At 37.4% G+C, this 15,121-nt stretch overlaps 2 protein-coding genes across 6 annotated transcripts in view; both read left to right on the top strand.

Annotated features, from left to right (window-relative positions):
• TBC1D2B (TBC1 domain family member 2B) overlaps nucleotides 1-13,692 on the top strand; it is a 38,428-nt gene extending 24,736 nt beyond the window's left edge. Inside the window, exons 9-16 of one of the 5 annotated variants that reach the window (XR_012043938.1) lie at nucleotides 438-932; nucleotides 2,806-2,923; nucleotides 3,659-3,844; nucleotides 5,218-5,339; nucleotides 8,309-8,544; nucleotides 11,951-11,999; nucleotides 12,763-12,814; nucleotides 13,558-13,692. Coding sequence is in view for 2 of the 5 variants with exons in the window: in XM_072871205.1 (XP_072727306.1) it covers nucleotides 438-932; nucleotides 2,806-2,923; nucleotides 3,659-3,844; nucleotides 5,218-5,339; nucleotides 8,309-8,504 (1,117 nt within the window). In the remaining 3 variants the exon portion in view is untranslated. Of the gene's footprint in view, nucleotides 1-437; nucleotides 933-2,805; nucleotides 2,924-3,658; nucleotides 3,845-5,217; nucleotides 5,340-8,308; nucleotides 12,279-12,762; nucleotides 12,815-13,557 lie in introns of those variants that run through there. The other 4 variants (XR_012043937.1, XR_012043936.1, XM_072871205.1 and 1 more) reach the window with 4 other exon arrangements.
• Nucleotides 13,557-15,121, top strand: part of DAPK2 (death associated protein kinase 2) — a 59,573-nt gene continuing 58,008 nt past the window's right edge. The window contains exon 1 of the mRNA XM_072871207.1: nucleotides 13,557-13,691. The gene's annotated coding sequence lies outside the window, so the exon portion shown is untranslated. The remainder of the gene's footprint in view (nucleotides 13,692-15,121) is intronic.

Genomic DNA, 15,121 nt, shown 5'->3' with positions numbered 1-15,121 from the left:
TTGGGGTTTTTAATGTATTTCCCTTCATGAAACACAGTATCATCATGAAATCCTTTTGGCTGTATAAATACATTTATTATTTTATTTGAGATACAGTATAAACCTTAGACTCAAATGTTGCTATATAGCTGCTGAAGGTGAGCTACTGAAGAGATGGGTTCATCTGAACTTGACCATGTTCTTAAATAAATTGCTTAATCTGTGTAGTAATATTTATTGGAATATGAGCACAAAGTCTTTTGTATATGGGATTATAAAAATAATTATTAAATAAAGGATATACTTTAGAAAAACGTTTAAATAATAATTGTTAAAACTTGAAAACTATGGGGAGTGGCTTGAGGAATATTTGAAGTAACTTTAGGATGGGAACTTGAGTTTCAGGGCTACTGAGCACCTTTTTAAAAGCCTTTTTTCTTTTTTCCCCTCCATTTCAGTGAATATGATATATATGGTTTTCAGACGGTCCCAGAGGATGATGATGAGGAGAAACTAGTAGCAAAATCACGAGCTTTGGACCTGAAATCGCTTTCTCTCAGTGAAAATCGAGAGATCTCCACAGGGGTAAAATGGGAAAACTATCTTGCAAGCACAATGAATAGAGAGATGATGCGCTGTGTAGAACTGAAGAATCTTATTCGATCTGGAATTCCACATGAACATCGTTCCAAGATGTGGAAATGGTGTGTCAATCTCCATGTTAAAAAATTCAAGGACAGCACTGTTCCTGGGTACTTCCAAACCTTGCTTCAAAGTGCTCTGGAAAAGCAAAATCCTGCATCTAAACAAATTGAATTGGATCTCTTGAGAACTTTGCCAAACAACAAACATTATTCCTCCCCAACATCCGAAGGGATACAGAAGCTGCGAAATGTGCTGCTGGCATTTTCGTGGCGAAATCCTGATATAGGATATTGCCAAGGGCTCAACAGGTAAGATTTTGCAAATCTTGAGTTATAACTATACAGTGAAACACTTAATGAGCCTTTCAAATCACATGTATAACAACATACTTTTGGACAGCCATTTGCCTTATGGGTTGTATGTTCATAATTTATAATGTTTAAATAAATAACTATCACATTTTTTAAAAACAATAAAAAAACCCAGAAGATTTGGGTCATGAAATTTGTAAAATCACCCTGGCAAAAGAACTGGAACTGGAATTAACTCACATAAGAAATAGGCTACTTAAATGTAGTTTTACATTGTCTTCATGTCAGTTGTACAGGATCTTTTTGCTTTTGTGTGCACGAATTTGTTAGGCTTTTTTTTTTTTTTTTAAAAGCAGAAATAAATGCTTGAAAGCTTTTTGTACTGTTAAGGCCACAAATTTCAGCATTTCCTTCAGGATGTCTTCAATCAGAATTGCAATAATCGATTTAAGGATGATTCTCATGTTACAAGGCTAAGAAAAATTTGAAGTTGTTGCAGTTGGTGTTTGTCGAAATAGTTTTGATACTTTGAGATCTGTAGCAAAGGACGGTGTTATTTGAAGCATGTATGTTAGTCTAGCACCCCCCTCGTCCCTGTGGTATAATACTAAAGATGTTAATTTGTGCACTAATTTAGAGACTAGAATAGGGTAAAAGACTTTTGAACTAGAGCAGCTTTATCATTTGAAACTGTACTGAAGAAGTAGTAGAATAGAGGCAGTGAATAATGTAGTAGAAGTAGTGAGGTAGTGGTGGTAGCAGTAGTAGAGGTAGTGAATAATGAGTGAATAAGAGGTATCCTTTTTCTGAGTATTCATCACTAGTGGTTACATTCTGTAGGTAAATGATACATTTTTAGTATTAATATTGTCGCTGGCGTGTCACAAGACATGTCTGAAGAACACGGCTGTTGCAGTCTTGGAGCAACGTCTCTGGTGACTAGGTGGTTAGAAATGCTTTTGCTAAATTTGAACTTTCTGTGCAGCATTATTTTATCCTGGGATGTTTTTATTTTTGGTTTTAGTGTAAATAATTCTGCAGAAGTTAAAAGCAAACTAAATATTTATTCCTCGATTCGGTTCTCTTAAGCTTTTGAAGTGTGATCACCTTACTAAGCTGTGTAACATCAGAAGCAGTTCATGTTGTTACAGTTCCTCTTGCCTACAGAAATAAAACAAGTTTACTTGGAGAAATATATTGGAGGTTACCTTTCATATTCAAACAACTAGCAGCAACATGAAGTTATTCTCTGATTTATTTTCTTTCATAATACTCATTGGAAACAGGAAAACCAGGAATGCTGCTGCTGTTTAATCTTTTTTTTTTTTTCCTACTTTAAGAAATTCTTAGAACAAGTTTAGTCTTTGAAAAATTTTAGGGCTTTTCCTTTTCCTTAGAAGACAATGGTAGATAAAGGCAAAAGTGTTACTTATATTTATCTTAATGGATAAAGTAAACATGTTAGAAAGGATTTTTCTAAACTTACAACATTTTTGTGTGAAATGCAAGAACCATCTGTTCTTTCTCCTCTTCAATAAGGAAAGACAAAAGTCTGGGAATTGGATTAGTATATTTAGGACTTGGAAGCTACTAATTATTTTGCCTTAGTTCCTGGAAAAATGGCTTCTAGCAAATCACTTTGCTCTTGCCTTTATCTGTTTTTCTTGTTTAACTGAATAAAAATACTTGGCTTGGCTGAGAAGGCATCTCATTGCCCTGTCTCGAACTTCATTAACAGTTTTGCTGTTTGTGTGCTCCTGTTTAATACATTTATCTCTGCTGAACAGAAACAAAGGCTGTATTGTAATTATTCTTAATACATTTTGTGACACTATAATAATATTTTTCTCCAAATAAACCCTTTTTTCAGATTGGTAGCAATTGCACTTCTGTACTTGGAACAGGAAGATGCTTTTTGGTGTCTAGTAACAATAGTGGAAGTTTTCATGCCTCGTGATTATTATACTAAGACACTGCTAGGATCTCAGGTACGTGCTCTGCCAAAATAAAGCATGGTCCTGTAAACTGCAGCCAGTCAAAAACTTGCCTCTAAACCTGTCTGATAGGCCTTTCTGGGGGATGTGTTGAGTTGACAGAGGTGAGTTCCATGCACCAGGGCCCTTGTTTGGACAAGGACTCTGAGTATAACACTGAAATAACTGTTCAGTGACCTGCTTGGAGCTCCAGTCCTTAACCCCTCTTCTGATTATTAGCTTCACAACACTGACTGAGCTGATTTATAATTTCTTTCCTCAAAATTGGGGGTGGGGGCGGTTATGGGCTCTCTGGGAGAGTGGGGGTGAGAATGCATTTTGCAGTACTGCGAGCACTATACGCTGTAGCACTCCCCTGCTTCCAGGTGATGCTCTAGTATGTGCTGCCTCCTCCCTCCAAATCTTTCCCCAGCTTATTCTCTGCTCTGCTGCTACTGCACCAGTGCAGCACTAGTGACCTGTAGTAGGAATACAACATCCGTGTGTGAGGAGCCCTGTGAGACTGGGGGTGGATTGAGAAGCAAAAGGTTGTGTCAGCAAGGGCGGTGTGCATTGGGGTGGCTACGTATGTTTTGGGTGGATCTAGCTTAGAAGTGTTAACTAGACAGTCCTAGGTTTCCTGGTTAGCTCTTGAAAAACTTGCACTTACAGATTGCTAACAGCCCTACTTCGAGTGACATATGTGTTGGAAAATTAGGAGCCATAACGTCATATTTGTCATCTCTTTAGGTTGATCAGCGAGTATTCAAGGATTTAATGAGTGAGAAGCTTCCACGACTGCATGCTCATTTTGAACAATACAAAGTTGACTATACTCTTATAACTTTCAACTGGTTTCTTGTGGTATTTGTGGACAGTGTGGTTAGCGACATCCTTTTTAAAATCTGGGACTCCTTCCTGTATGAGGGACCAAAGGTGAACTGAATGAGCTAAGTTTTTTTTCAGTCGTTACCTGATAACAAAATACTGTGGTGTTATTGAGTGCAGGGTGGAGGAAGATTGTTTCACAAGAACCGAGTCAGTTAAAATCACTGTTAGGAAAAAAAGGGAAGAAATGTGCATAAATAACCAGTCAAAACATTTTTCCATTGTATCTGTGTTCTGCAAGTTAAAAGCTTGAGTTACATGGAAGAATTCTAAATGCAAAGTACTTTCCTTTCACAACTCACTTTTTTCTTTTTAACCTTTGAAAAATAAGGGTATAGGCAGTGCTGTTTACTCCCATGTGCTGCTGTCAATCAGTTTTAAGTAATTATATCAAAATGAGAGCTACTTTATAAAGAAGAAAGCTTAAGTGAAGGAGGTGGAAGTTAGAAGTATTGAAAAGATGTAAAAATTAGTTGTAACCAAGTGCTAATGTTTAGCTTGTTTCTGCAGCAACTATTTGTTTTATTTCTGCAGACGTTTAAAGTACAACTGACAAACAATGATTATCTGGGCTTCTATCTCATAAATTAAGGGGTGGGGGTGAAAGAATTTTTATGTGTTTCTACTTGTCCAATTGCAGTGCAATAAAATTGGTGCAGGAAAAAAATAATTGGATTCAAACACAATGATAACACTAAAGCAGATGTAGGCAATTGGAGAGAACAGGAGAGTTATAAGTAGACAAAAACTGTGCGTTGGCTAGATTTCTTTTTGGCCTGATCTGAGCATTCTAACACGCAGTGGTATTTTGGTTGTGTGTTCATTCAAATCAGTTTTAAGCATCATGGTATTTTGTGAAGGCAGCCAGATACAGACTGACAAAGTTCAGAACTTACTGAAGCCTTTTCAGAATGAAGGGAAAGAATGCTTCTTCTAGCTCATGCCAAAGCTGATTGACAAGCTGGTATCAGAAATTCCTTCAGCATCAGTCCCCCAGCGTGTTGGGAGAATTCAAAGCATTGGAAAACAACCTGTTTAGAAAGTAAAACTTAATTTTAGCTCTGAAGTAACTTAATAAATGCATTCAACAGGCCCAAAAGTATTTGTTCTACAACTGAATTAGGAACTCAAAACTTCAAAGAATTTGTGTGCTATAAACCCAATATTGTATTCTGGATAGAACTGCAGAACACCTTGTTTTGGTTACAGGCCAAAACAGAAGTTTTTGGCAGCTTTTGGAAATGGGTGACAGGATGGGGTGTGGCAAGGAAGGGAGGTAGAGGGAGGTGTGATTAGATAGCTCAAATGCAGCCTGTAGGAAGAGTAACACTTTTCCTTAGTTTATAATAGATAATAATAATAATAAGAATCAGTCCATTCTGTTCTTATAAAGAACCAAACATTGTATGTGTTTTTATCAGGTAATATTCCGATTTGCCTTGGCACTTTTCAAATACAAAGAAGAGGAAATCTTAAAACTGCAAGATTCAATGTCCATTTTCAAGTACCTTCGATATTTCACACGCACTATACTTGATGCTAGGTGGGTAACTCAAACTTGTGTGTAATTGAAAGACTTGTAGTGGGGCATGGAAGAAGCCTGTCGTGGTTTTTTTGTTTTGTTTTTATCTAGATCTTAATTTAGATATAAAACAACTGGAGATGAAACTAACTACTAAGATTTCTCATGAGTAATTTTATCTAGTGGAGACAAAAGCACAAGTGATGAATGCATAATTGTAAATTTTTAGGTATGACAGATTACTTTGCCAGGTTGGTCTTGTTTAGCAGTTGTATCATGGTAGCAACACTTAAGAATTTCAACCATAGGTGAAGTCTCCCCCTGCCTTGTGGGTACAACTTATGTTGTAAAATGTTTTATGATAAATAAATACACATCCTGGCTCAAGTATTAAAAATGTGAGCTATGACCCACTAGGTTTAGATCTCTTATGCATCATTAATGCATAGGCTAGTGCCACATAACTCCAGCTGATTTTAAGATATACTTTGAAGCAGAGAATAAATACAAATTAGATGCTCTTCTGTTCTTCAGTCCTTGCATAGGAATTACAGTTTGTAAATTAGTGTCTAATGTTTAGGTTCTTAGTTTCAAGACCTGTAGAGCAGCAGATTAATCTTAAAAGTCATACTGGGATTGGTTTAATGTCTGAAAACATGTTTTGCACATATCGAAACTCACTGATTTTTAATTTAGTACAAAATTATATACTGGAATCTGAGGTGGTTTTTTTACTGTAATAAATTCCATATGAATTTAGGCTTATACTTTGGCTCCTACTGCAAGAGCTATTTATTATTTTTACTTCCCGTGTTTCAGTTTTGACTGGAGAGAAGTTAAAACTGAATAATCTTACTCTGTCCTTAAAAAGGATTGCTGGAACTGATGCAAAGGAGAATGTTCTGCAACTGATTTAAATGGTAAAAGTCTTGATAACAGATGTTGCTTCCTCTGCTGAAACCTCTCCAGAACTCTTGAGGGGGAATTGCATGGTGCTTTGTATTTTAGTATTCCCCCTTTTGATTTGAAAAACCCTGGACAGTTGTTGTACTCAGCTGTTTGTGACCAATATAAATGCTGACTCTGATTCCAAATCTGGAAGTGACAGAAAAGTATGTACTTGATTTTGGGAAGAGTGTGCACATATCTTTAACAGAAAACAATAAATAAAACAAGCTTGTGGATATTTTATAATTGATAAATAAAGGGTATTTTATAGGTTATAATCGAATGTGTAATATGTAGTTGCAGTAGTACCATAGCAGTATCACCAGAAACTAAAGACTGCAAAAGAAAAGTGGGGGCGGGGGGGGAATGTTTTTGCTGTTACCTAATTTGGACAAAATTTGCATATTTAATCAGAGCTGCAGATTTGGCTTTCCCTTCCTTTTCCAATTATGTCACAGAAATGATGTCTTGGCTCTCCTGTCTAAACTTTCTGGTGCTGTATAATAACCTATTTTTAAGATTTCTAATATTGCTGGAAGAGATCTCATTTTGGTGTTAACAAAATGAGCTAATTCGCTCTCTGGAAGATGGTGAGTTTGGGTGAGGACAGAATTCAGTGCATCAAAGATATTTACAATACAAATATACTCTGTGTTGGTCTGTAAATCTCTGTTTTCTTAGGATTTTAAAAGTCGGAGTTGAAAGTAGTGAGGTAGTGCCACCTAGGGGATATGAATTTGCCTGCTAGAACTGATAAGGCATGCTTCAAACCACCTGGTTTCTTGTTCCACCATTTTTGTACAAGTTTTACAGCATCAAAATTTAAACAATACAAAAGCATGTAGAATGATGTCTTTCCTGATATGGACAAAAAGTCATCTTGTTGTAGAGGAAAAACTCACAAAAATTATTTTTATAGAATTCACGGACATCCTGAATAGGTTAGAAAATTATTTTGCACAGAATTTCTAAGTTTAAGCTCTCTAGTGGAGACAAGTCTCTACACACATGTGCATACTCTAGGTTACAGCATATCATAGTTAGGTTTTTCTACAGATGAAAGCTGTGTTCCATAGCATGTTGTGCACAGGTAGAGAAGCTGTTGGAATATGTTCTGTTTATAAATAGCAGGAAATTGTTCTGGTCCACTCAAAAATACAAACCTAGGGAGAGCTTAGCCTTAAATAAACTGTCCAAATAAATTTTCTTAATATTTGGGTTCATCTGATAATTAAACTAGAATAAGTTAAATTCTAGTTCCCCTTTTTCCTTTAGTAAATAATGAGATATTTTTTAGATCATCAGTAACGATGTAGTTAACTCTGTCTTTGGACTGATTAGGCAGATCAGTTACTTGTTTTGCTGTGACTGAATGATAGCATGATGTAGCATGACTCTGGAAGGGTGATAGATACTCTTGTGGTGCTTTGCTATGCGATCTGATGAGCTTGAGTTGACAGTAGCTCAGAGATCTCTGTGCTCCAGCCAGCAGAATCCCAGAGCTTTCTCACCGTATCATAAAGTTTGTTTATACATGTTTTGTGTTATCCTTGTCTGCATTTGCATAATCCCAGGCTTTATCTGGTCTCTTGCACGACTTCATTATCTTGGGTATCTTGAGAGCTGACTGTCCCGGGATTGAATGAGCTTCAGTGAGTTATATGGAGGAAGTTATCCAACCTATAGTTGGGTAACTGGATGTACCAAGTATTCAATCTAGCCAATGAAGCTCTGAATAGGCAAGGTTACATCTTCTGTTCATTGTTGTCAAGGCTGTAGTCGCTATAGCATTATATAGAGTTTGCAGGTGGCTTTGCGAACTGTTGAGCATCTGATAACACTTTATCACTTGAGATAACTTTAAAACTGGGTACTTCATAGAACTTTCTTGCAATACTGATAACATCTGAGACCTGTCAAGTATGTGAAGGAGACCAGAGATATCAGCCATATACTAAATATTGATATGGATGAAGTTCAAAACTGATTTTAAGAAACACCAAATATGAATGATTGTCTCCTAATGTTGTGTAATCTTACAGGAAACTGACTGGTATTGCTTTTGGAGACCTGAATCCTTTTCCATTACGTCAGATCAGGAACCGGAGGACCTATCACCTGGAGAAAGTGCGTCTCGAACTAACTGAACTAGAAGCCATTCGTGAGGATTTCCTGCGTGAACGAGACACGTGTGTAGAAAAAAGAGACCTTATTAGTGATGATGAGGAGGATAGTTGAAACTACTCAACATAAACTTTTCTTTGGGATAGTGACCAAAGTGAGTTAACCTCCAAAACACTTTATTAATCCTGTCAAACAGAATGTAAACTAGTTGCTTTTGGAAATATGCAGGACAGATTTCCAAACCCTAGCACTTTCAGAAATACTGCTTTGTATGGAGGCCAAACACTTCTGTTTACATTTGTGTTCATGGAATTGTATGTAGAGCACTTAATATCTGTCTCAATTTAGTCAATCAGCTGAATTGCCAGTTACTTTCCCGCAGTGCACTGTTAGTGCCTGTATATGAAACAGTAGTAAGGCAAGTCCACGCTCTGTTTACTACATTCATTGCCATTCTGCATTTTTTTGATGTAATCATGTTTTTTTGTAGTGCAGGTTCAATGTGGGAAGACGTCATATTTTTTGGTTTCAGGTTGGTTCAATAAATGGCTTTCATCAAGTTGTCCTTGAATAAACTAGCCATTCCTGAGGTCACAAACTAGAAAAGTATGGAATAAAGCACAGGAAGAACTTTTACATTCCTTTGTCTTTTCCTGAAGTGACATGAAATGGATCATCAAACAGAACACTTGAATATATGTACTTAAAGTAAGGTAAAATAAGTACCTATTTGTCACTGAATGTTCAGTGTATACTGAAACAGTGATATCAAACATCATTTATGCTTTTCTGGGCAGCTGTGTTGATAAAGATTCTCATTAATGCAAAGGGGTTTATAGATCAGATTCTGTTTAGTCAATTTTATTTCTATTCACTTTTTTGATTGCAATGTCTCAAAAAAAGCCACAACCAAAACCCCAGCTATTATGGAGGAATGGAGCTTGTCACAGGAGTACCATGCTTTAGTAGCTAAGTAGTTGTGTATCTGTTGAGGCTTTTTTTTTTGTTATTTTAATGCTTCTTCCTATTCAGGGCTTAAAATAAGATGAAGTCTTGATTTTTAAGAAGAAACATAGCATTCTTTTTGCATTAATGTATAACTATTGTACAATAGGGGTAGTGGTAGGATTCCTAAAACAAATATTTATTTATCAATCAATCAAAGGAGCCTAAAGGTCACAGCATGCACACAGAAATTCAAGATCCTTTTCCAGCAGAAAATGCAATATTCTCTTAATATGCTCAGCTTTGCTGTGAGTGTTGCATGCAAGTCCTACAAGAGAACTGTAAGGAAACATTTGGGGTGTTTAGCTGTACTGTTTCTGACTATGGAAGCGTGACTGGGGGCCGTCCTTTCTCATCTGATGACTAGCAATATTCTTAAACAGTTCTGAGGACGAGGAAGGCTTCTTTCTTGCTGGCTATTCTCTGGACTTCTGCAATGTTCTTTCTTGAGCTGTTGGATCTTCAGAATGTTGGATTGACTTAAGTATTGTGTCTGGATGCGTCATGATAAAACTAGCATTCAAATACTAGGCAGCAAATCGCTCAGCTCTGGGGAAGTGGTTAATTGGCAAAAAAAATGGTGGTCAGGAACAGTCAAGTGCATCAAGCTTCCACTTCGTGTGTTTTCTTTTGGTTTTCTGAGAACAAGTAGGCCTTCTTTATCAGGTATACTCATGTAATTGTTTTAGAAGACTTAAGTGTGTGCAGGGAGAAATCCTGCTTCTGTTTCACAGCACTTTTTTTGAGAATGTATTTGTAGCCTTCTCTAAATAAGCATCTTATCAGTCAGTTTATCTGGAAGGGAAATATTTAACCAGTGGTGAACGTTGTAACTTACAGGACTACTTTTGATAGAAAATGTATGCTTCTTATATGACATATAATTTTTAATTAGCCAACAAATCCTTGCCAATGAGGGACACATGGTATGATCATCTTGATTTGTATGTTATATGTCTTCTGAAGTGTCCCCTACGTTGTCTATATTGTAAACAGTAGTTTGGGGTTTTTTATTCCCTAGTTACTCTTGGTTGTGTACTTGAGTTTATTAAGCAGGTTTTTCATATTATTGCATGTACTGTATTCTTTTTTTACTTACAATCAGTGTTTAAATATAAAAATGGGACCAGGTTTTCTAATTTTCTAGTTATGCTGTCTTGGTTTTGAAAGAGCTGGTCTCTAAATCAATCTGTAATGTCCGCTTTTTTGTTTGTTTTAATCTTGTTTTCAAGTGTTAAATGAAATCTTTCTAAGCTGAAGATCTTCCTTCCAGTGGCAACAGTTGAAATGTTAAGGTGAAGAATTTAGAAGTGTGTACCTACCCTATTCCTACAAGTCTATTATTGCTGGATTTTGAGTCTTCACTATGAACTAGTCCTATGACTTTAGGAGATGTTTTCAGACTGATTTCATTGAAGTCTTTAGGTTGTGGAGATAAAACTAACTTTAGGGCAACTGTTCAGGAAGTTCTCTAGCTGACAAAACATGACCTGCAATGTTACCGGACCATTTCTTTTTTACAGTTGTGCTGATGGTTAAATTTGTGTTTATGTGTGTGTTGCTGTGTTTCATTATATAAGTTGTTACCCAATTGTACAGTAAAACTAAGTAGCTCTGTTTCTTATGCCACTATGTGAATCTAATACCATGAATGTTAGGAAGCTTACGGAAATCATGGTGTCTCTGGGTATTTTGTCAGCTTGCAAATATGAAATGAGTTGATGCTGTTATACTCAAGTTCCCAGCAAGCTGTGGGCTTCATTTTCTTAAGCATTGTTACTGATGCCTTAGTTAAAAGGTCAAAAAATTGCAGAGGCATCTAACCTCTGACCACTAGAAGTCTACATAGAACAAAAATGAGATGCATATAGCAGGAAGCAATGTCAGGGCAAGCTTGCCTTGCTGTTGCAGATGTCTTTGGGTGACTGTTAGTTTTCTAGTGGTACTTAATCTGGTAACTTTGATTGAAGAGTAGTAACTAGTTAGGGATATGCAAGATACACAGGCAGTATTTAAACCCGATGAAACCAAGCAAAATACAGTGTGACTCAGTGGCCTGCAAAAGCTGAACTGCATAGATACCAAGTGTTTGTATTTAGGGGTAAACTTCTGAAACAGTGCATGAGGATTTAACATTCATGCCAGCCACTTAGTAGGAAATTGACCTGTTAATGCAAATAAAGACTGCTAAGACTATTTTTTAACTTCAAGGTCATGCACATATGTGCAATGAGTTCCTTATGCATGGTTCCCAGAATATGTGACGTAAACCAAACCACTAAGTTGCATCTTGCAGAATATTCCTCCATCTTCATACACATATGCATGGCTTTCCAGTGAAACTTCTGGTTACTTCTTTAAAACATTCTATTATTATCTTCTGTTAAATAGGCACAAAATTGGTGCACTACACCTCTAGCTATTAAAACTGCACAGTATTTCAGCTTTACCTGTACATGTGTACAGGTATTGTTATCATCCAGTGTTATCAGATTGTTTGGTGTTTTTTTTACCAGCTATGTAATCAATAAAAAAGATTTTTTGTTGTCCTTTAGGTATCTTCTGTGAGAGATTCTCCCCTTCCCCTCAGTCTTTGTAAACATGGTAAGATATTTCAGCAGAAAGGGAAAGATTTTTTCTTCCTTAAGACACGTGGAATGAATGAATGGTCTTAAATTTAACAGAGTTGTATGTTCAGTCATGCTTAACTGAGAAATGGAAAATTAATCAATTTCATGAAATTGTGTAGCTGTTTAAGTGAATGTTCCCTTAAGTGCCATGTTAGAAATCAGCAATATGCGGTACAAGAAATTTGAATCACAAAACATAAGTGATGTTATTTTCATAAAGATTGACATAAAGAAAAAATAAATTGTTTGTTACTTTACAGCCTGCTCTGGTTTTTGGTTTTTTTTGTGTTGTTTTTTTTTCCATAACAGATGGAAATAACTGCAGGTGCCATCAGAACAAACCAGTAGTAAAGCTGGTGTTGTCTGATAATGTGGTTTGAGAGAGTCTCTATAGAGGAACATATATGCAAATTTGGCTTTGAAGCATGAAGATGTGAACTATAGACATGTTCCATGCAGGTGATGCTGACTGGGTAAACTCATGATTGGTGTCCTTAGTTTCTTGGGAGAGGACAGGAGGGGAGATTACATTTGCATGAGCGTTCACAGGGAACAGACTTCCTAAGAAACAGATGTATTTGTATGATATCTCCTGACATCAAAAGCCTTTTTAGTAGGCTTGGGCACTGATGTTCTGTCAAAGCCTTCGGTAGCCAAGTGCATAACTTCAGCTGCTTTGAAAATTTAAATAAGTACTGAATTAATTTGGAAATCTAGCCTCAATGCTTCTCTTTCAGATATGATTTTTGCATTTTGGAGTTACCTGGATTCCCTTAAAGAGGCTATCAAGTACGTCAGCTACTTCAGATATAAACCTTAACAGCTAAATGTTTGTGAGGGAGGCAAAATAAGAGTTGGGAGATCACTTTGATTGCATGTCCAAGCAGATCTTTCATAGTAGAGGTGAACAGTGCACAGTTCTTGTCCTCTGGCTCTGCTACAAGATGGCAAGCTGATAGGAGTAGATATTGGCACAGTTGGAAATCTGTTTGAAGGGGTTGCAAAACAGGATAGAGAGCAGCAATTGAGGCAGAACATGACTATGGCCTAAGGACCTCCTGTCCTGTATACTGAAAATTTAAGTCAAAGGAATAAACAGAAAATTCTGGGAAGAGAGTGCATAGGGAGCAATGTCCTCACTTGGACACTTGACATGTTTAGCTTGGGTAGGTTGTGTTGCCCTAGCAGCTGCTGGGGCCTGTTAAAGAACAGCTGAGGCTCCCATTTCCTCCTTGGGACGGAGCTTGAGACATCTGTTCTCAGTGGAATCGCAACAAGGACATGAGTGTGGCTGATGCGTGTAGCTGATGTATGTTGTTAAATACCTTATTCCCAAGAAATGCATTAACTTAGAAAGGATAAACACAGCTCGTCTACTCTGAATTGAGACCAAATACCTGCAGAGTCTCACTCTCTATTCTGGGTGCCTCAGAGATGCAGAGAACACACTGAAGTCTGCTGGTATTACAATATATCAGGTGTTCATTCTGTGGGATTTTCAGAAGTGCTAAACATAGCTTCCTTATCTGCAGCTCCTTGACCTCACTGGAAGCGGAATCCATGTAGTGCTGAAGCTTTAAGAATTCCCACACATGAAGCACATTCACTCGGATAATGCAAAGGAAGGGTGTGCTCTGCCTTGGAAGTTTCCCCCCTGGAAAAGAAGGTAAAAGGTTCAATCACAAGGGAGTTAGTAGAGTGGTATTTTCATCATGATACTATGCTGTAGAAGCCATACCTCTCTACGGTTATACCCACCTACAATGCTAGGTTATCCGAGGATCAGACTAGAAAGTAAAACTGAGGACTATATACTGAATGTGATATTAAAAAACCAAATACTTATTTAGTAAGAAAACTATTTATTCTCTACCCTAAATTAGTCTGGGTTGTTGTAAAGAGAAGTAAAGTAATTAAAACATTTAACACTAGAATATACCTGGAAAATTAAGATTCCTTTGGCCTTAATTAAGATACTCCTCGCCTTGAGTGACTGCATCCTGCCTATGTGTTTCAAATGAGGTGTACCTTTTGTGTGTACAAAACAGTTAACGTTTTTGCAGTGAGCTGCCTCTAAGACTTCAGGTTTGAGCTGATGAACTGACTCAGTGATGTCTCCAGGCACTGTGATTTGTAATTAAACTGTGAAATAAGCTATTTACCTGTTTTTATAAATGCAGGTGGTATTTTTCTGGTATTTAAGCTTGGTACTCCCCCCTTTGGAACATAAGGTATGAGCTTCCTTCTTTATCACTTCCTAAAGGAGACTGGGAAATGCATGGCTAGCAGACGCTGCAGTGTTTGCTTGTGCTGCCTGCTTCAAATGCTATTCAGCTTTGAGTTTTCCTACCTATTCTTGTCCTGTATAAACATAAAGGCTTCTGCCCTGGTTGCCAAAGATGTTACAAAGAAGTCTGAGTTAGTGTTTTAAGGGTGAACAACTAAAGAACCATGTAAGAGCAATTTCTTACTTATGCAGAACCTGTATTTTGGCTTGCAAACCCTATGGATATGGCATCAGGGATGAGACTCAATCTACCCTTGCTGCTCTTGGAGACCTTGCAGGGCTGGCCAGCAGATATTCAATTCAAATTGGGGTTATTCAGGGTCTAGGGGAGAGCTTGTCCTGATCTGAAAAGTGGTTGTGGCCTCTCAGGGCAAACTGTGCTGTTTTGTCCCCTTCCTTGCTGCTAGGAGCGAACAAAAGAGGTGGCTTTCCTTGTGTGTGCCCTTTCTTCTGAGAATTTTGTAGGAGGATTGCTGTGGCTTTTACGTGATTATATCACATTGTGGAACTAAAGGTGAGGAATGAAATATATTTCCCTTTCAAAGGGTTCTTAAACCTTTACTATTGCTCCCTTTTCCTGTCCTCCACCCTGTGTAGTATCAGATGCAGCCACTTTCCTTTTGGAATTGGGAGAGGTGGGTGGAACTCCTGGGCTGTGAACACCACTCCCAGGGCAAGCAAGCAGGGGCACAGTTCAGTCCTCTTGACTTGGAACAAGTCTGAAGCCAAGTTCCTTTCTAACTGTGATAATAAAAAGCAGTGCCTTTAGGCACTTGCCTAGTATAAAATTATTTTTAACTTAATCTATC

Source organism: Ciconia boyciana, chromosome 8 (assembly GCF_034638445.1).
Source record: "Ciconia boyciana chromosome 8, ASM3463844v1, whole genome shotgun sequence".
Taxonomy (NCBI): domain Eukaryota; kingdom Metazoa; phylum Chordata; class Aves; order Ciconiiformes; family Ciconiidae; genus Ciconia; species Ciconia boyciana.
Note: the sequence above shows the minus strand (reverse complement) of the source record. Positions and strands in the feature narration are given on the sequence as shown.